Here is a 21604-nt window from a genome sequence, read left to right on the forward strand (position 1 = left end):
ACCTGCTCAGATAAGACTAACACCAGTAGAGGAGGGAGAATCCATGTTCTCCTACTGGTAATGTAAAGACAGTTGATTCAAATGCATACCAATAGTCTCTCCATAGCTTAGTAAGCCACCCTACTGTGAGTGATGGGACCAAGGGAGGCCCAGAGTTATGGTACTAATCTCCTTCCAGACTCAATATAGAGGTAGGAGAGAATTCCCATTGCATAGTTGCTCTTAGGAAACTTAATGTCATAACAAAAGTCTATGCTTTTCAGTGAATGAACGCTGTCAAGGAAGACAATGAATGGTGTCATGAAGCCTTCACAATGGTTCCTGAGGTTTCTCTGTTAAATGGATGAAAGCTGAACATTTGGAACTGGCTACTGGCAGGCATATGGGCATTTGAGCCTTTGGATGGCAGCTTCTAGAAGCCAGGTGAATTGTACCACACTAGCAGAAAAGCTGCTTCCCTCAAGAGCATCTAGAGCAATGGTTCTCAACCTCCCCAAGGCTGCCACCCCTCAATACAGTACCTCACATTGTGGTAGGCCCCAAACAAAATCATTTTTGTGACTACATCATAACTTTTGCTGCTGTTATAAATCATCATGTAAATATATGTGTTTCTCAAAGGTCTTTGGCCACTTCTGTAAAAGGGACATTGGCCCCCCCAAAAGGGGATTATGACACAGATGTTGAGAAACACTGATCTAGAGCACTCCCATGCACAAAAATGAGCTGTACAGACCTCAACAGAACCTTAAAAAGCCCAGCTGAGCACCACAGAGAAGATTCATTGCCGGGGCCTGAAGAATTCATGAGAAACTGGGTATCATGTGGGACATGAACTCATATGCCAAGACCGCGCACCCAAGGCAGACTCATCAGGCCAGAAACGGCAAAATTGGGGACACTCAGAGTGGCGGTGGCGGGGCCACACTGGCAGCAAAAATAGGTGGGAACGGGGCTGCAGAGAAGGGGGTATGGGCAAGTCTGCAGAGAGTAAGGAAGCAAAGAAGACTGTGTGTAAGGAAACTGAAGACGCTTTTGGCAAAATGATGTGGCTACCGAGAGGCCCAGAACAGAAAAGAACCCATCAAAACTATGTTTTCTTTCATAAAGAAAAAATAATTTGGAACAGCTTTTTGAATAATGACCAGTCAAAGACCCACTAAGTCGGGGGGTGGGGAGAGAAAGAACAAAACTAATTCTTGGGTTTTGAACATGGATATTCACAGCTCCCGAAATCTTGGGTATTCTTCCTGTTTAAACATAAACTCTGTTTTTCTCAACTGTGCACGCTGGCTCAGGTCTGCAATCTCAGTAATGAACAGAATCTCCTCTAGGGGGAGCTATGCCCTTGTCGGCTTATTTAGAGTTAATCCCTTTGGGCTGGTCAGGGACCAGCCTAATGGACCACTCCTAGGATGGCGGGTTGGCCTTCAAATAATGTTCTTTTCCGTACAGGATTTTCACCCCTCTAGAGCAGCCCCGCATCAGCTGCCCTGAGCTTTGCCGGGGAAGACTTGCAAAATTTTTCTGAGTTCCGTAATGACTCCCTTTGTCTTTTCTTCTGTTTTCTCTCAGAGGCTGGCCACAGCTACATATACTTTCAGACTCCCTAAGGTTTGGGTCTTCCTCACTCTTTTTCTAACGCCTCACTCCACCCCATCGCATGGCTGATCTCCGACCCAGCTTGTCTCAAAACACCAGCTGTGAGATTTACAGCTTGCCTGCCCTGGGGTTTTTCTGTTAAACTTATAAATTGTCCTTGAGCTTCTGTTTAAGTTCATTCTTAATATATGTGTTCCAAGGAAACGTAACCACCACCCTATGATGCAGGGAGATGGGATGCTCTAAGAGGGGACAGAGTTTGCTCTCCTCTGCCTCTCGACCACTTGAGGCCATTCAAGGAAGGCTGTCATTATCATACACTAACTGGAGCGTCTTGATCTTGGACTTTGAGCCTCTGGAACTCTGAGAAACAAATTTCTGTTCTTTATAAACTACCCTTACTGGGTATTGTCTCATATCGGCACAAAATAGACAAAGACACTAAGGATGGAACCATTAGCTCTCTCCTTCTGAAAAAGTTGCTCTAAGAATTAAGAGGAAGGGTGGGGAGGATAGCTATTAGGAGCCTAACAGTTTCTGTTCCGTTGTAGATCCCTAGGCATTATACGTTAATTATTAATATATTCATGAGAGTTTTGAATGAAGCACTGGGGACAAGATAGCACGTAGGGCCACAGAAATTGAAAGCAATATGGGAATGGGTGATTTTTTTCAGGGAGCATTCATCTCTGAGGGACCAAACTGAGCTGTGAGGTCCACAGGGCTGATGCACTTTCTAGTAGATGTATGTAGGTGTTAAAAGGCATAATTGATGGTGCTCAATCTCTGCCACTGCCTAACTCTCTAACTTACAGATCCTTGGCTGAGAAATCTTCCCCAGAGGTCCCTATGATAATAATCCAGTAGTAAGTTTCAAGCACCTAGCAAGATGGGGCTTGGAAATAGGTTCTGTATCCAGGCCAAGTGGGTTTCTCCTTTGTATAGCCAAGGTCGCTGATTCTGAGCTTCTGAGATTCTCTGACAGACTCAGCTTATGTGGAAAAGACTTTTCATGTGATCATTACAAATAATTTATCATTTTTGTTTCTTTAGTAGTTGCCATCCTTACTTAGAATAGCATAGGTCTTTATTGATATATTCTTTATTTTTTTCTCTTTTTTATTAGATATTTTCTTTATTTACATTTCAAATGATATCTCCTTTCCCAGTATTTCCTCCGGGGAAAAAACTAAAACAACAACAACAACAAAAAACAACAACAAAAACCCTTTTCCCTCCCCCTCCCCTTTATTTAACAGCAACTAAACTGTGTCAACCATCAGTTCATAACCTTTATCCCTAGATACTCTGTGACAATAGACAGAATTCTTGCAAGCATTTCTCTTTTAAAATAGCCACTACATGGAGCTTCAGAGATGGCTCAGCAGTTAAAATCACTCAACTAGCTGCTCCTCCTGAGGACATACACAGACATACATGTTGCCAAAACACCTGCACATGTAAAATAAAAATAAATCTTTCAAGAAGGTACTACAGGGACATTGCAGAGTGACGACAGCTCTCCCAAGATTCCTAGCTGTGATCTGGGAGCCAGCTCTGGCAGTGTAGTATGCATGGAGCTCTCAGCCTCAACCTAAGACCCTGAAAGCCCAGGCATTTTTATGACCCCAGCCTGTAAATGACTTTTCTTTGGCTCTCTGTATATGGAACCAATGGATGCTGACCCAGTCAGGCCCCTGTGCCTCACATCTGTAGCCACTCTCTCACCCCCAGGTTCACACCATTGCAGCTGGTACCACCTCTCCCTTGCTCTGCCTGCTGTCTCCTGCTTGTCTAGTGACTGCTGACTAGAACTGGATCAGACAAACAAGCAAACTTCTCTGTTGCACAGTGTGATAAGCTTTGTCCATTGAGTGCTTGCCTTTGGCTCTAAGAAAATCATCGAGATTTTCTATACCGCTTATAGATTCTTATATATACTCTTTTACATTTAACTTCTCTATTAAATCTATCATTTATTTTCTACATCTTCTAGACTGACATACTAGTTTGATTGGGGAAAATGTTATTTTCATTAAAAATGTTACTTCTATCACTAATTCTCTATTAACTAATTTATTTATTTGATATTTATTCAATAATTACTTTAGGGTAGACTAAAGTAAATAAAGAAATGTAAATCTTATAGTTTAATAATTGGTATTCTTTTTCCTTTTTTATAATGTTTTATTTGTACCTGTTTTCCTGCTAGAATTGATACTGTTCTAATTATAATAAATTGCCTTTAAATATTAAAAATGCTAACTTTCGGCATATTTGTAGGAGTACAGTTCCAAGAACAGGATTAATGTCATTATTTTTGTGATACTTTAAAATAATACATTGTTGAAGAGACCCTGGCCATATCAATTGAGTATTGGATTTTTGTGAAATGAGAATCTGCCATAGTCAGCTTTTCTGACAAGGGAAGGAGGACTTTCAGTCAACTGGTGCTTTGTGCCAAAAGGTTTAGGTGCTAGTTTGGGGAATAATGGGTGAACTAGACCTGAAAGAAGGCATGAATAATCAGTTACTAAGAGAAGGCATAAATGACCAGTTAGGAAGCACACTGAGCATTTAATACCTGGTGGGTGCCCAACAGGCAGCCAGCATATACCTTTGACCAATGGGCCAATGGGTGATGAGATCTAATGCACACTCCTAACACAGCATTGGGGTTTTTTTCCCAAGGGAAAACATGGCTTCTGGCTTGGATTTCTATTGTGTCTAAAACCATAAGATTTAATATAAGAGAGTCTTTCTCATTCAAGTGGAATAACATGACATTCTTTCAAGCTGATTTTGCCATGAAGGCTCTCTTCCTGTCAAAAGAGAACACATCATAATATTCCTGGCTTCCCAAAATATTATTACTAGCTTGGTATTGAAAATCATATCTCAGCTTATCCACCAAGTATATCCTTCATACCTCAAATATTAGATTATATTGTATGTGTTGTAAGAATGTGATAGCCAATGAAGTATCCTCACAGACTATAGAATGTCATTTTGTTTTCTTGCTTGCCTAATTAGGTAAAGGAAAGTTTGAATCTGTCATTTGAAGACGCAGAGATTCGTTCAGATTTGGCTACTGAAAATCACTTCTTTGTTTCGCTGCTAAGCCTGACTGTGCTGAATTTTTCATCCTGTGTATTGAGATCTCATTTTCCCCTGTGCTGGATGGTTTTGAATGTCAACTTGACACAGCTTGAGTCGTCAAAGAGAAAGGCTCCTCAATGTCGCCATGAGAGGCAGCTGTAAGACATTTTCTCACTTAGCAATCAGTGGCAGAAGTCCCAGGCCATTGTGAGTAGGCCGTACCTGTGCTGTTGGTTCCGTCAGAAAGCAGACTGAGCAAGCCATGTGAAACAAGGCAGTAAGCAGCACCCATCCATGGCCTCTGCATCGGCTCCTGCCTCGAAGGTTCCAGCTCTGCTTGAGCTCCTGTCCTGACGTCCAGTGATGGGCTATGATCTGGAAGTGTAAGCTGAATAAACCCTTTCCTCCCCAAAAGGTCATGGTGTTTTCATCACAGCAATAAAGACCTTAACTCAGACAGCCCTCAGTTTCTCAATTTGAATTCAATGGTGGGATTTCCTCCCCTGAGGAAAAAAAAAAAAAAAAAAAAAAAAAAAAAAAACAATGTCAGAATGTGAATGCCTGAGTGCTGAGTGGCTGTACCTGCATGTCGCATCAAGCGAACTTGTCTAATTTCACCACCAGATGTAGATATCAAACCTTTCATAAACAAATAGGATCTAGTGGACTAAAGCAGTAATTAGTGTGGCTGCCATCTTGAGCAGTCCATCAAACCAGCTACTCTGCATAATGTAGACCAATCGATATTATGATTCAGCTGATTTTTTTCTGTGCTTTAAACTCCATGGGACTTTGTTAGCTGTGTTTCCAGGGAGAAGAAAATGGAGTTTTAAAAATCTGTCTTTAAAAAAGAACTTGTGAAAATAAATAGAAAGAGTTCTTCTCTCAGCACGTTGAAACTGTATCCTGGCAGCATCACCTGCGAAAGCAATCTTGTCACTGCGGGAAGGAAACTCAGAGTCCCCTGACATTATTAAACTGTTGTTGCCACACTGATACAGTGGGAGAATCTCTTCAAACAGCTAAACAATAACCTTGTTTTCCATCCTACAGATGAAATTGTTTTCTCTCAATGGTTACTGTTTTAATTACCCACTCTCCTCTGGATCTGCTTGTAAAATGGAGGAGAGTAAGATGGCTCTTTCTTGGCGTAGCTTAGAGTTCTGCTGGGGACCTTTTCAAGACATGCGAGCACAGGGATTCAGCAGTTAAGAGTCTCCTGAGAGGAAAAGGGAGCCTGGGACAAAGCTAGAGGGAGAAGGAATAAATAGATAATACCGAGAAATCTAAGGCTAGCTTCAAGAAAGCTGGGGTTTACAGTTCATACAGAACCTCACTGTTCCAGCTAAAGGGTCAGGTGTGGGTCCAGCAGCATTTCATTAACTCTTTATTTACCAGCCTTAGTCGTTCTGCAGACAGAAATCCTTCCCAGACTTTTCTACATAAGACATGTTGGTTAGAGATCCAGATATCTAACCTGTTCAGACTCTGCCAGCATTGGACCCAACTAAGAGAGCTTCTGGAGCTCCATAAATAGAGGAAGATGGAAGTCTTGAGTGAGTTTAGGAGCAAATAAACTCATCTAGATGAAGCATTTACTATATGCAGAACAGTATGGAGACTAGAAGAGGTCAGGTTTACAAGGCTGGATTCACTCTTATTTCCATCACACTATGCTGCGTAGGCTATGCTGCCCCATGTCCACTGCCCCAAATCACTGAAACCACAAATGGGGAAAGCGTTGGGCTTTGTAGAAAAATACTATTTTGGCCTGCCTGGTTTTCATAGCCCTACTATACAATTAAACACCTTTGAAATCCATCCATCAGATTGGTTGTCAGGCAGTAGAGCCTCCTTCCAGCAGTCAGGGAAACAAGATCAGGCTGCAATGAATCAAGAGGAGACTAGGTGCTGTCAGAAAACAGCCACTTATTTGCTTTTCTGGAGGTATGTCGAAAAAGGAGAGATGGATGGGTTCAAATAGTTTTGGTTTTGGTCTTGGTGTTTTTAAGGCTGAAAGATGTGAGCACAAATTTAAGCTAATGGGAAGTTTCTCAAGGTGGAAATGTAATAGAGTAGGTGGTGGAAATCGCAGTAGTAAATACATGTTTTAAATTACTATAGAAAACATTTCTCTGAGAACTTGAGAATTTTATGCACTCAAGAATTTTATGAACTGGGTGTGGTGGTGCTTGGCTGTCATCCCAGCGGGAGGGAGGGAGATCACAAGGTTGAGGCCAGTTTGCTCTACACAGGAGACCGTGTTGGGTAATAGCCCCATGTCCTGTCATGAAGAATTGAGTCAGGCTTTACTGCGCAATAGCCCCTAGCCATAAAGAATTGCTTGGCCCCAAAGACCATTACACTCAGCTTGCAGAAACAATACCCAGGTATTAAAAACAACTCACCCTGCTTCCAGTAAACCACAAAAGATGAACTGCAACTTCCTAGTAGCTGTCTATGCTTGTGTATGTATATATACATGTTCCCAGCCCCACTAGGTGGATTCAATTTTTATCCCATGGAAAATTTGAGGCCCCTCACTGCTTGATAAATCAATTGTAGCTTGTTGAGGTTAAATCTGCCGGCCACTCTGCCTCTGTTTCTTTATAGACCCCCTCCCATTCAGAATAATGCAAAAAACTTCGTGAGAAGGCCCTAATACTATTCTGATTATACAGATGAGGAAAGAAAGGAAGAGATCACACAATGTCAGGTCCCAACATTGAATAGGACCCAGCTAGTCCAGAACCCAGATTCTCAACAGTGCTGCAAACTGGCCTCTCTGGGGAAAGCTTTTGGGTAGAACGGGGTACACAAATAATGCAAGAGTGTTCTGAGGAACAAAAGACACACATTTCTCTTTAGCAAAATGCACTGAAGGAAGTCCAAAGGAAATAACAGAAAAATACAGAAGAACAAGGGAGAGGAGCCGAGGTCATGCACCTTGGATAGTGAGGTGTCCATAGAGTGATGGCCTGACCACTCCTTGTTAATGTTAGGGGGAAGGTTTGTATTTTAGATAAGAGAGAATAGCCAGAGGCAACTGCAAGAGTTCAGAGCAGAGAGAATGTAGATAATTGAATAAGGCCAGCAGACTGGACCTGGCCATGACAGAAGCCAGGACAAAGCAAATAAGTGAAGGGGTGGGAAGAGAGAGGATGGATGCAGATGTACTGAGAGAGGGGGATGGAGGAGATAGAGAAACAGAGAGAGGGGAAATGGAGACATCAAGAAAGGAAGACAAAAATGGTGAGCTTAGCAGGGTTATAAAGAGAATGGGTAGGTGGGGGAAGGGATGCCCAAGAACTGAAGAAGTTTAGGGTAAGGGAGGAGGTGAGGAAACCTCAGAGGACCTTAGTCTCTGAAATGTGTAGCTTATGGTAGTGAGGGAACTTGGAGGCCAGCATTTGTTTTGGTATGCTAGTGGGCACCTCAAGTGGTCCTCGGTCCCTTCTGACAGTGATTAAAAGAAAATGTTTCCTTTCAGTGGACTCACAGCTTCATAAGGTCATAAGGAGTGCCAGCTTTTGTTTAACTGCCAGAATTTAGGGGAATGGAGTTTTCCTTGGGCCTGACAAGCCTATCTTAAGGTTCTTTAAGAGCAGGAGAGTAAACCATGTTGTAAGTACAGATACTCAGAAGGGAAACTGCCTCTCTACTTGCTAGAAGCAGCTGGCGTCTTCCAATTAATGTACCAGCTACAATTATGGAGGCATATGTGCGAAGGGGCCAGAACAATTTAGCCGTAAGTGTGAGTATTTAGTTCTTCTGCTTGCAGATTCTGGCATGCCTGTTATGGTGTGAACTTTTGAAGAAATAGCCCCAGCTTTGTTTTGATATGTCTCTGAGGCTGAACAGTGTGAACATATGTTTAAGCTAAGGAGAAGGGGGAATCTATCCTGAGACTGAGCAGCTTTGAATCTGATGGGTTAGGGAGGCTGGTAGGGGCGGGGCGGAGCGGGGTGGGGCAGGAGAGCAGTTCACAGTGGTGCAATGAATTCCAAAGGCCCACAGCTGTGCCTAGCATTTTCCTAGGAGAAGTGAAAGAGCAAATCACTGACTGGTCCTAGACTGGGTGTGTTAGCCAGAGGTCTCTAGAAGAATGGACCGTATAGGATGAATCTACATATGAAAAGACTGCATGACCAAGGTAGCTCCTATAAAGACAGCATTTAACTGGGGCAGGTTCAGAGGTTCAATCCATTACCATCAAGGCTAGAGCATGGCAGCATCCAGGCAGACATGGCGCTGAAGGAGCTGAGAGTTCTACATCTTCATCCGAAGGCTGCTAGGAGAAGTCTGGCTCCCACATGATTAGGAGGAGGGTCTCATTGCCCACCCCACAGTGACACACTACCTCCAACAAAGCCAGATCTCCTAAGAGTACTACTCCCTAGGCCACGCATATTCAAACCACCATAGACATATATAGATATAGATATAGATGACTAGATATATAGATAATAAAGGGGATTTATCAGAATGGCATACAGGCTTGGCCCAGCTAGTCTAACAATGGCTATTAACAGAAGGTCCAAGAATTCAGAAGTTGTTCGGTTCACACGGCTGGATGCCTCAAGTGGGCTTCAGTATATGCTGGAATCCCGAAGAAGCAGGCTCTAATGCCAGTGAAGGAATGCACTTGTCAGTGAGAGGGAGAGCAAGTAGGCAAAAAGATAGCAAGCTTCCTTTTTCCACATCCTTTATGCTGGAAGCAGGAGTAGCCCAGATTACAGGCATATTTCCCTCCTCAAAGATCCTGTTTAGAAGTGGGTCTTCACACATCAAATAATTTAATTAAGAAAGAAAAAACCCTCACATGTGTGCCTAGCCATTTGGGTTTTAGTTAATTCCAGATGTGGTCAAGTTGGCAACCAAGCGTATAGATATAGTCAAGATAACTGGAGTCAGCAAATGCTCATACTTCATGCAGTCTCCAGTTTGTACTGCTCCTTTAAAACCATATATTTCAGACCATAAGTAGTGGACGATTTCGGAGAAGAGCGTTGTGTTAGAGTTTCCATCAGTATCACAAACATTGAAGAAAACTTTTTTTTTTTCTTTTTGCTCACAAGATTTCTTTGTGTAGCCCTGGCTGTCCTGGAACTCACTTTACAGACTGGCCTGGCCTCGACTCAGAGATCCACCTGCCTCTGCCTCCAGAGTGCTGGGATTAAAGGCATGCAAGACCACTGCCTGGCTGAAGAAAACTCTTAAAAAGGAAAGGCTTTATTGGTCCATGGTTCACTGGTTCATCAGGTTCTGATTCCTAATTAGTCAGTGTTGTTTTTATGCTTATGAATGATGAGTGAATTGCAAGAACCAAACCATTTACCTCATGGGAAGAGTGAGGCAAATTCCCTTCAAGGGCACACTCCCAGTGACCTAAAAGCCTCCAACTGAGCTCCTTCTCTCAAAACCACCACATTCCCATGGCAGCACCCTGGGACAACTCATTAACACATGGGCCTTTGGGAAAGCTTCAGATCCAAACCAGAGCAGCAGTTGAAGTTGTGGTTAACATTTATTTTGAGTTCTTTAAGGCATCAATGCATATATTACATGCATAAAATAATATTTATATATGTGCACAAAATGTGTGTGTGTGTGTGTGTGTGTGTGTGTGTGTGTGTGTGTGTGGTGAATGGCATAGTACATTCTGGGACAGCATGGACATAAAAGTAGGACTCTACTGTCTGGATGGGGTCCCGGATCCATGTTCCTGCACAGATCTGTTAACTAAAGTGTTCATTTAAGTTGACCCGAGGTGATGTGTGCTCATTAAACATTTAGAAGAAACACTGCTTTAGTCCATAATGATCAACTTGGGGCTTCCTTACACCAAGACTATGCCATGTTTTAAGTTGTTTGTGAGTTGGCAGGGACTGACACGTAATCAACAACACCTTCGAGGCTTCTGTGCCCCCTTTTTGTCAGGTGCAGTCTGTAACTACAAGACATAGCACTCCAGGACAGAGTCTGACTCTACAGAGGAAGGCTTATTGCCTCCTTAGCAACTACTTGAACCAGCAAAGGTTCTTTCATCAACCTTGGCGACCTAAGAATTCACTTCCCTAACTCTACAAGAATCTGTGGAAATCCAAATCCAATTACATTCTTCTCATAAACAAACAAACAAACAAACAAATAAACAAACAGATAAGGCAAAGAAAAGATACTGTTCTGCATAGTTCAGAGCTTCCAAGAAGAGACCAAATGGGGGCCAGACATTGCAGGAGACAGACCTCTACAAAATACTCTCTTAATTCATGCCACAAGACTTCATTTGAATGTGACCAATCAATACTAAGCTTAAAGTAGAAGTAGAGAGCGTTTGACTCAAGTTGGAACATTTTCAAAAGGCTTTTGGGGATGTTCAGCATATTCACCATCCGCAAAGTATCTGAACATGCTGTGGGTTGGGTTTTTATTATATTTGTTTTCTGTGTTCCCATAAATCTATTGGCTTGATGAGGGAGTGGCTACAATCCAGACATACCTAAATACAGATCCTCAAGGCTTCCATAGACATTCAACAAATGCACTTTGGAGAAGAAGAAAAAAATTAACAACATCTTTTTGAGATTTGAAAATAAAGCCCATAATGTTTCTGAGCCATGGGTACCATGGGAACAGGAATATCCACCAGCCAGTATGAGCCTAATTACACCCAACCATCATAACCTCTGTTCCATATTTCATCCAAGTATGGTAGGCTAGCCAAAAAAAGTTACACATTGAAGAGTTACTCACCAGCTTGGTGTACTCCTGGAAGGTAGTGAAATAATGGAGTCCTTAAGATATGGGGCCTGATGATTGGAAGTTATGTCACTGATGTATGTCCTGAAGGAGGCATTGGAATTCTGGCTCCTTCCTTTTTCTTGGGTCCTGATCTCCATGAGATGAGCTGTGTTTGTTCTGTCACACTCTTTCCTGTATCACCATAGGCCCCAAAACAAGGCACCAACTGGGTGTGGACTGAAACTTGTAAAACTATAAGACAAAATAAACTTGTCCTCGTTACTGTTGCTACCTACAGGCATTTTTTTTTTCAGTTTCAGAAAGCTGACTAATACTAGTAATAATAATTACTAATAATAATTCTAGTCAATGTTCATTAGAAATAAAACTGAAATTATATTTAATGAACCTCAATGATTAGTTTTAAATTAAAAAAGAATGTTGACCAAAATATTGACCAAATGTTTGCCAAAGTGCTAGGTAGCTTTTACCTTTTGTTTATATAAAGTTTAAAATTAAAAATTTTAGCCAAAATAATATGTACCTGTTGCCATAAAATTAAATTTTAATTTATTCTTATCTGTTATCTGTGTCTTATAAAGTTATCTCTACTTATTAAGGAAAAAGATATTAAGAATATCATGGTGAAATATTTGCATTAATAGGTCCAAAGTCTTTTCATTCATTCTCAGAATTTATAGATTTTGAGACATTTACAGAAAAGAACATTATCTGTTCATTTAAGTTGCAGCTGTATTTGTTAGAAGAGATAGATCTTTCTGGGAAGTTTTAGGAATAATTAACCTACCAACTGAGTTCACTTAAGTCTACTTTTAATTAACTCTATAAAGATAGATGATCAGCATATCCTTCTAAAACCAGTAACAAATCCACAGGATTTTAAAATCAAATAAATAGTCACAAAGTTTCTTTAAAACAATGTAAACTCTACTTTTATTGATAGCACTTTATAGGTGTTCTAACAGCCCCATGGGACGACTATCTTATTTCTCACTTATAACTAAAGTACAGCTCACACTTGCACGGCCCCCAAGCTCAGGCCCTGTCTACAATCACTCAGAACAGCTCACATTGTGCTTGAGCACATTGCTTGGAATCTCTGGTTTTATCAGAGTAAAATATAGGACTTCCTAAAACCTGTGTCAGTTTGCCTATGGTGGTCAACCAGTCAGAATACAGTTCAAATACACCAGAACATCTTAACCTCTTGATGTTCATTTTCTTGTTCCCATTGGAAGACTGCAAGGACATCAGAAAGTGGATTATTCCAATGGCCAAGTGGCTAATGTCACTTTGTCAATGAACAAGACCTCAATGTTGGTGTGAAAAGAACTGCCTCACAGGCTGCAGAACCCTGCTCTGGAGGGTGGGGAAGGCTCAGTCTCGGCTCCAACTCTCGGGCACCACAGACCACTGGGTACCGCAGAAGAGTCGGTTTGGGAGTCCCTGGGCCACACAGAGGCCAGAGATCACAGGTTCTTGCTCCCAGACATCTGTATCATCAGATTGCTGTGTGTCACAGAAGAGTGAAGAACAGACCCTCCACAGACTCTAGCCCAGGGGCCAGAAAGGAAGAGGGTAGGGGGAGAGCTCTGGCAGTTTACCACTGGGACAAGAGAGTCTGGCTAGCTCAGGTGGCTGGCTGGGCAGGCTGCTTGGTTTGGCTCGTACATGGCTGGAGCACAGGGAGGCCACTTTGCAGGAGGTTAGACCAGAGGCTCGTTAGAGGGAAACCTGCTCCATTGCTTCAGCATGGCGGGTCCTGATGAGCAGAAACGGTCCATGGTTTTAGAGCTTTATTGTAGAAAACAAAGAGAGAGGGAGAGGAGGGGGGGGAAGGAGGGAGAGAGGGGGAGGGGGAAAGAGAGAAAGAGAGGGAGAGAGAAAGAGAGAGGAGAAAAATAGAGGCTGGCCATGGCCACGTGGAGAGAAGGGATAGGGAAGGGGAGAGAGGGAGCAAGAGGCGAGAGTAAAGACAAGAAAGAGAGCAAGAGCTTAAGAGAGAGTCGGGGGCCAAGCAGCCCCTTTTATAGTGGGCTGGGCTACCTTGCTGTAGTCAGGTAGCTGTGGGACGGGGCATAACTGGCTCTAGTCAGGTGACTCTGTGGGTAGAGTCCAGCCAGAATACCAGGAGCTTGGGGCATTGCTCTATGTGACTGATAGCCACAGCATTATGGAGTCGAGGGCTCATGGTATCAGCAGCCTAACGTCTGGGAGCATAGCCCACTGTTCCCGCTTGTAGAATTTTGTACTGGGTCTCCGGAGTAAGCCTCACTCAACCAGAACACAGACTGCCTTTCATGGTCCAACAGTCCTTCAGATACATTTATTTCATCCTTCACTGAATCCCCACTGGATCCCTCTCTGTGCTATACTATAGAGGCACGGAATAGACACAGATAATAAGGTCTGTATGGCGTTTACGCTTTCGTGGAGAAACCATATTTGGGTTTTTGTTCGTTATATTTTTATAGAGTCTGAGGTAGCCTAGACTGATCTTGAATTCGCTCTGTATCCAAGAACGACCCTGAATTCCTGATTCTCCTTCCTTCATCTCCTGAGTGATGGGATTACGTGCCGAGTGTCATTTGCTTATCTCAGAAGTGGGTCCTTAAAACAAGGACACAGTTTAGACACAGTTACAGCAATAAAACATGTAGCAACACCTAAACGTGCAACGACAGGCTTGTTCTAATGCACATGGAATTGATCAGCTCAAGCAAGATCAAACTGTTGTGAAAAGCCATAGACCAGCACAGCGGTAACTATTATAAACTTAGGTTGCCAGCTATAAACATATCTTATAAATTGTAAACATCTGACTAAACTCATTTGTTCATTTTTAAAAACTGGCTCATTCCAATTATCTACTTTTAACAAACTTGCTTTGAAAGCTAGATTGACATTATGAGTTAAGCTACAAGAGGTTATATTGCTTATTTTCTCAGGTCTATTAAAGTGTAATTTTTGTACATTCACCCTTTGAAATGCTGGGTCCTGTGAGCTTGACAAGAGAATACAAGGTGTGTTCCCCTCACCATAGTCATGGTGACCATTGACTATTTTTAGCACCACAGGCTCTCTTCATGCATCTTGTTGCTCATCCCGCTCTCTGGAAGGCACTCATGAAATCGCTGGGGTTTGTTTTTGTTTTTGTTTTTGTTTTGCTTTTTGTTGGTTTTGTTTGTTTGTTTGTTTGTTTTTGTCAAGAGTGCCTTAAAGAAGTAAAGTAGGAATTTCTGGTTTCTTTGGAGACTCAGCTGTGTCATGTGATGTTTTTCTGGTAACTGTCTTATGAAAGGATGTTTTGCTGAGAAAAGACATGTGATTTTTTTTCTGAAAGTTGCCTGGTGAAAGAGCATATGGTTTTGTTGGAGCAGACACTTGAGCAGACATATGATGCTTGGAAAGAGTGGAAGTGCAACCAGACAGTGGTTGACACTCTTGCGTTGGTTCGCCTTGCTTTCTTCACTGATCATAGCTTGTCATAACTGAATAGAGAGAAAAAGACCAGAGAATTTTTTGTGGTATCCCAGCTACTCCCTGCTCCTTCCAAGGACTTGTGTTGATTGGTGGAGCCTCATCGTTTCTTCTGGATGCAGCCACTGCTGATTCATGTTCAGTGATTGCTAGTGGCCTGGACTGCTGACAACAAAGATTGGAATCACTCCAAAGAACTATTTCTAAATAGGCCCATAACCCCCTTTTCCTATTAACCTTTCTTTTCCCCTACCTCTGCTTGGTGGTTGGCTAGAAAGGAGGCTGAAGCATTAAAGAACCATAATTAAAGTAGGTTTTGAAAAATCTAAGCCTATAAAAAAGCAACCTCAGTATGTGGTGTTTTCTCTCTGGTTTCTTTAACTCAGCACCATGTATTAAAGTCCATCTATTACAGAAGGTGTTTGGGATCAATGAAATAAGACTCAGAAAGACAAACACCACCATTCTTCCTCTCATCTGCAGGGTGTGTATGCATGTATATGTACATGTATGTATGTGGGCATGTATGTATACATGTATGTATGTGTGCATGTGTGTTTCTCTGTGCATTTGTGTGTGTCTGTGCTTGTGTCTGTGAATGTATGTGTGTACCTGTGTATGCGCATTTGTGTGTGTGAGAGAGAGAGAAAGAGAAAGAGAAAAAAGGAGAAGGAACCCCACCTCTGGAAAGAGAAAAGAAACCAAGAGAGAAGAGGAGGAGCAAGAAAAAGAATAAGAGTAAATGTAATCAAAGTACATGATATACATGTATTAAAGTATTAGTACAAAATATACTATATGTTATAATAAAGATATACTAAAAAAAAAGTACAAAGCAAAATGCACAAAAACTTTAAATGCCCTTTAGAACCTATGTTGTTTTCCTATCATTAAGTGTTAAGTTGCTTGGCTGTCCACTGGTTTTATCTCTCCCGTTAGGTTGTGAGTATATACTTGCCAGAAGAGGGGCTAGCCTGCAAGGAACACCAGAGAGCTTTAAAAGTGATAGAAATATTCTGTATTTTGATTGCAGTAGGACATTATACCCTCACTCAAAATGAACAGGAAAATACAATTGTTAAAAATCTAACCTTTCTAGAAGCCCAGAAAAGTGACAGAATGATAACCATGAATTTTCACAAGAAGTTAGCTCCCGTGCAACAGATTAAAATGCAGAGCTCCAAAATATCGTAAAGTTTGCCCAAGCCACACCTACGTAAACACACTCAAGCTCACATGCCTTTCAGTCTGCCTGCCTGCTTCTGCAGAATGAGCCCCTACAAACAAGAAAACAACCGTGCATATTACTTTGGTTTGGGTCATCTATTAACTGGAGAGATTTTATTTTGAGAGTCCTTCTCTGCATTAATTTCTTGAAGCTGCTGTAAGAAAATTATCACAAACTTGGTGGCTTCCAACAACCCACCAAAACTTACTATTTCACAGTCTAGAAACCCAAAGTTGAAAATCAAGGTGTTGCCAGAGCCTGGCTCCTCCTCTGAGTTTTAGGAGACCACGGGTTCCTAAGTTCTTCCTGCTCTTGGTGGCTACAAGTGACACTGTGTAGAGGTTGTGTTGTCCCATGTTCGCCCCCCTCTTCCCTCTGAGTGTTCCTCTGAATGATACAAACCACTGAGACACATTTCAAATAGAGCTCTTTTACTTCATTATAGCTGAAAAGACTTCGTTTGCCAACAAGGTCGTGTTCATGGGTTCTGGGGATTAGAGCATGTATATCTTTTCATGAGCCATTCTACATACCACTGAGACCACACCTACTCCATACAGCAGTGGGTCTGGCAACTCTCCAGGCAACCAGCTGGAGTATCAGAAGGCTGACTTCAACTGTTGTTCTTCTCGAAAGAACATTGTCCTAAGTTGTCCTACATTGCCTAGCTCATCTGTCAACAATGTGTTGTATTTCTCCTCTGTATGCACATGTGTGTGTATTTGCTTGTGGGGTAATATGTATGTGTGGGTGACCATTTCTGCATCCACACCTTGGGACCAAAGTTGACATGAGTGTCTTTCTTGATTGCTCACACTTTATATATTGAGGCACAGCCTCTCTATTGGAACCAGAGCTCACTGATAGTCTAGCCATCCAGCTTGCTCCTGAAATCCTGTTTCTACCTTCCCAGCTCTGAGATGACAGTCAAACTGCCACATCCTGGACTCTAAAAAATGCTAAAGCAAGAACTTGATCCCCTGAGTTATCTCTCCATCCTCTGCTTGTATTTTTAAATCAAATAATACAGAGTATTTTGAAGGAAGGAGTCCCTGTGGGAAAGGATAGTGATGAATAACATTGTTGGGTAAATAATAGTACTGCCTAGTCATAGTAACAGAACTGCTGAATCATGCTGGGAGGTGAACAATAGCGCTGGTGAGTGAGAGCTAGCTTTGTTGAGTGACTGTGATATTGCCCGGGAGTGGGTGGTAGCATTGGCACAGGGATGTGAGGTCCTTCCTTTTTTTTTTTTTTTATGAAAAATAAATGACAGGTACACAGAGTCAAAAGATAAGAAAAAATTGCCTACAAAAGAACACAGAAAATAGATTAGATCATTATATATCAAACAAATGTAAAGGCTAAGAGTGTAGCTCAATGATTGACCACTTATCTAGTATATAAAATTTGGGTTTAATCTCTGTATCACAAAAAAAAAAGTATTAAGATAGCCATATGCAGAGAAAAAAACAACAAAAAAAAATTCCTGCAATTTATTTCCAAAATCAAATATCTGTTAGTTAAAAAAGAAAAGGGGGTTGGCATTACCAGTGACATACAAAAAGCCAGGTGACATCACTCACCATCCAGGCACTTGGAAGACAGATATGAGAATCCTGGCTTACTGCTAGCCAGCCTAGGCACCTGGACAAGACCTGGGTGTCAGGGAGAGACTGACTAGAAAAGCAAGGAAGGTGCTCCTGAAAAGAGATTCCTGATGTTGACCTCTGGGCTAAGCGCGCCCCCCCCCACACACACACACACACGCACACTCGTGCGCGCGTACACACATAAATACAAACCCAAGACCACAAGTGAAATGTCCTCGTTTTATAAAAAGACAAACGAATGAACTGTAGAGATGTTTTCTCCTAGCAATAGATAGTATCATCACATGCAAATAAGAGCAAGATTTTCCCCCTCAGGTTTTTGACCCTAGCGGATGAATTTACTTAGCTGCTTCTCAAAGCAGTACATCTGGTGGCTTGTCAGGTTTCATGCAGGATTCAGTAAGGCTTAGCCTTGTGACTGCAGGCTGTTTTGATTTAGTCGGCACAGATATTTGAACCTTGACCTACAACCTTTCACCACCCACCCTCAAAGTCTCTCTGACAGGAGGAGGTCACCGCAGGGAGCCTGAGGGAAAAAAAATGCTGCAGCAGTGCATAACTGCCCAGCAGGGCGCATGGACTGCAGCCTCCTGCTACAATATTTACATCCTATTCCGTTGAGATGGCCCATCTCTGCTCACATGACCCAAATGCAGTTCTCACTCCACCAAGAACAAACAGCCGGTAGGCAGTCTGCGCTGGCAGCTTCGCACATGCTCCGTCTGGCCCTGTGAATCTCACTCACTCATTGAGATTTCTATTGGTTTAAAGCGATCTTCCAGCCACCGCCGCCGAAGCTCTGGGATCTGCAGCATTTTCCTGGCCCAGATCCAAGGCAGGCACCCCCATGAAGGCTGACTTATTTTAGGGTTTGGGATGTTTTGTCTGTCTGTTTGGGGGAAGGGTATATAATACTCACACATGAGTGTAGATGATGAATGGGCTTCTGAGAGTAACTCTTCCTCCCCTGCAGTTTTTATAGGAAGAGTGTTTTTATGTCTTTTCAAAGGTGGCCTTGAAGGCGACCAGCAGATCTAACGCACGCTTAATTCTACAAGAGCATCAGCCAACGATGCTGAAGCTGGCTGACGTTGGCTGCAGTGTGTGAAATGGTGTTTTCTCCTCTCCAGAGCCCTGAATGTTTTTTGCTGTTCTGATGGTAAACGATGAGACAGGCTACCATGGATTTCAGCACCTCGGCTGTGTTTGATCAGCACAAAGGTAACATAATGCTTTACTAAGTCCATTGGTGAAGGGATTTCCAGTTTGTAAGGAAAGGAGGATGTGTGTGTGTGTGTGTGTGTGTGTGTGTGTGTGTGTGTAAACAAACCTGGTAAGAACTTGATAAGCTTTTAGGAATAGAAAATAATAATAATTTTTAAAAAGCCAACAAGAAAACAAGCTTGCAGACTTTCTGTCTTGCTGATGTATTCCCAGTCCCATTCTTTAGTTTTGGCTTAAGGCATATTGGCTATTTAAGATAGGATTGTCTTTATGTCATGTCATAAAGTATGTTAGAGAAAAGGATATTAGAATACATCCCAGGCCTCTTTCAGCCTGTAAATCTCGCTATTTCATCACTTCATTGATCACAAGCCACTGTGGATTCCCCTCCAAGAGGGACATGACCCGCAGACAGGCCATGCTGACGCCACACCTCGTTCAAGACTGTGCAGTGACTTAATACTGTATTATTTAATTGCATTGGCAGAGTGCTTTTTTCCTTACTCTTCATTTGCATAAAGGAAGTCATCTTTCATAGGCCAAGTAGGCTATGAAATTCATTCATCCTTGGCATCATCAGACATCCAGTCCGACCGTCTGTGTGTGTGACTTTGCATGTGCTGTGTGCCTCCACACATGTATTTGTCATCCGTGTAATTATACCATTTTTCTATGTATGATGGAGGGGAATCCCCAGACTTTAAATATAGCAGACATTTCTAGAGCCTTTGAATGGAGTATGCGGCATCTCGCCGGCTCGCCACACTCAGATTCTTCAGCATCTCAAGAGCCTTGGCTAGTTTCTTTCTTTCTTTCTTTCAGCTACAGCATGAAATGGTGGCTTGTGGAAGTCTCATTAGGAAAATCCATTTCTTCTTTCTTTTTCCCAATTGTCACGGCTTCAAGCCAAGGATCACCTCCCCTGGATCTATATCTGGCTTCAAGGCTCAATAGATTTCTCAAATAATAACATAGATTTAGATTTCTGAGACAGTTGCTGGATAGAGTCTTCTCTGAGAGAGAGAGAGAGAGAGAGAGAGAGAGAGAGAGAGAGAGAGAGAGAGAGACTTGAGAACATCTTGATTCACCCTGAGTCTGTAGAGAGGCACCACAGGAAGGGGGCTTACTGTAGTTCCCCCTACCACCCCCTCTCCTCTCTGTACGCTTTGTTCCACTAATGGCAATCAGCAGAAATTGTTCCGCTGATGGCAATCAGCTCTGCTTAGAGTCAAGCTGCTAATGCTGGCTGGAAAACAATGTTGCCAAGCCGTGGAATCACAGAGAAACATGGTAATTATTTGGGGGGATGTCTGAGGGGACAGGAGCTGACTACAGAAGAATAAGCCCTTTAAAACAAATGTATCTGTCCCAGCCTGGCACTTTCTATCTGGAGTAAGCTCAGGACATAACTAAAGTGCTTGCAGCATCTTTCATGGGAGCCTTTCAGAGCAATTCTTCTACCTGATTCTTCTCATAGTATTAACTAACTCCCTCCTAGCTGTCTCTGCATTCCTCTCTCCTTTCTCTCTGATGGAAACAGAGGCTTCCACATTTGTAGCTTCGAATGGCAAATCAGCTCAGCTTTTCGAACTCGGCTTTTTATCTGACCTCTCAGGACCTTTATTTCCTTTGCAGTAGAATGATGGAAGATACAAAATGTTGAGGCCTAATGTTTCCAAGTCATGGCTGCTGCTGTTACTGGTGATTTGAGTACCACTTGATCTTCCCCTTGACCTCTACCTTAAATGTAACCATCTCAGTCAGGAGGTTCAGTTGCTATTGGGTGGACTAGATTGCCTGCCTTCTTCAGTCAAGAGCCCAGGGGGCCTCTCAGAGTAAGTTCTGAGAGATCATCAACAGAAATGATGCCCACATAGTTCTATACCCCTGCTAAGCCATCCTACACTTTAAAAGCATGGGAGAGCCTAATGCGCTTTTAAGGCATGGGTAGATTTCAGTATTACATCATTTAGCAAACTGGTTAAATGACAAGAAAAGTTGAAAAACTGAGCCTTGAATGTGATCGCTTCCCAGCCTTTGAGCTAAGACGAAGTGAGCGTGTCTGCTCTTACCAGCTTAATATCTGATATGACAGGGAGGTAAAAATGAAAGCTTGCTTTGTTCACTCTGTGCATCGGCCTGGTATTGTAGTATCTCCGGGAATGGTGCAGTCCAGGGGTCTCAAGAGAGACAGACAGAGAGACAGACAGACAGACAGACAGACAGACAGAGAGGGAGAGAGGGAAAGAGAGAGAGAAATGGGCTGAGTGTGGAACCTGTGGGAAGAAGGGATCTACTGTGAATTGAAGCCAACAGCACCAGATTTGCATGCTTATGTGGACAAGACATATCTTCTGGAAGCAGCTTAAATATATTTTGGAGACTTTCTCTAGGGATAAGTAGACAAATGCCTACCTCCTCTTTATAGACCTCTAAGGACTGGGAGAACCAATGACCTTATTGGGTGTGCTTACTGAGTAAAGACATGAGTTACTCACAGGATCATGAGTGACCCTCAAGCTGCCATACCACCCCCAAAATCTTACCCCAATAGAGATGATAACTTTTCTATCACTGTATAGATGGAGGCTCC

The 21604-nt window shown here is 42.5% G+C and overlaps 1 protein-coding gene and 1 pseudogene across 6 annotated transcripts in view; both read left to right on the forward strand.

The window, feature by feature from the left end:
- The first annotated feature begins 18514 nt into the window (after positions 1-18514).
- Ankrd55 (ankyrin repeat domain 55) overlaps positions 18515-21604 on the forward strand; it is a 111566-nt gene continuing 108476 nt past the window's right edge. For 4 of the 6 annotated variants that reach the window (XM_031360208.1, XM_031360214.1, XM_031360210.1 and 1 more), the window contains exons 1-2: positions 18515-18622; positions 18918-19008. In XM_031360208.1, the coding sequence (XP_031216068.1) occupies positions 18954-19008 (55 nt within the window). In that variant the 5' untranslated portion in view covers positions 18515-18622; positions 18918-18953. Of the gene's footprint in view, positions 19009-21604 lie in introns of all 6 variants that reach the window. The other 2 variants (XM_031360209.1, XM_031360211.1) reach the window with 2 other exon arrangements.
- LOC116084046 lies at positions 21034-21187 on the forward strand (annotated as a pseudogene).

This window comes from Mastomys coucha, unplaced genomic scaffold (assembly GCF_008632895.1).
Source record: "Mastomys coucha isolate ucsf_1 unplaced genomic scaffold, UCSF_Mcou_1 pScaffold8, whole genome shotgun sequence".
Taxonomy (NCBI): Eukaryota; Metazoa; Chordata; class Mammalia; order Rodentia; family Muridae; genus Mastomys; species Mastomys coucha.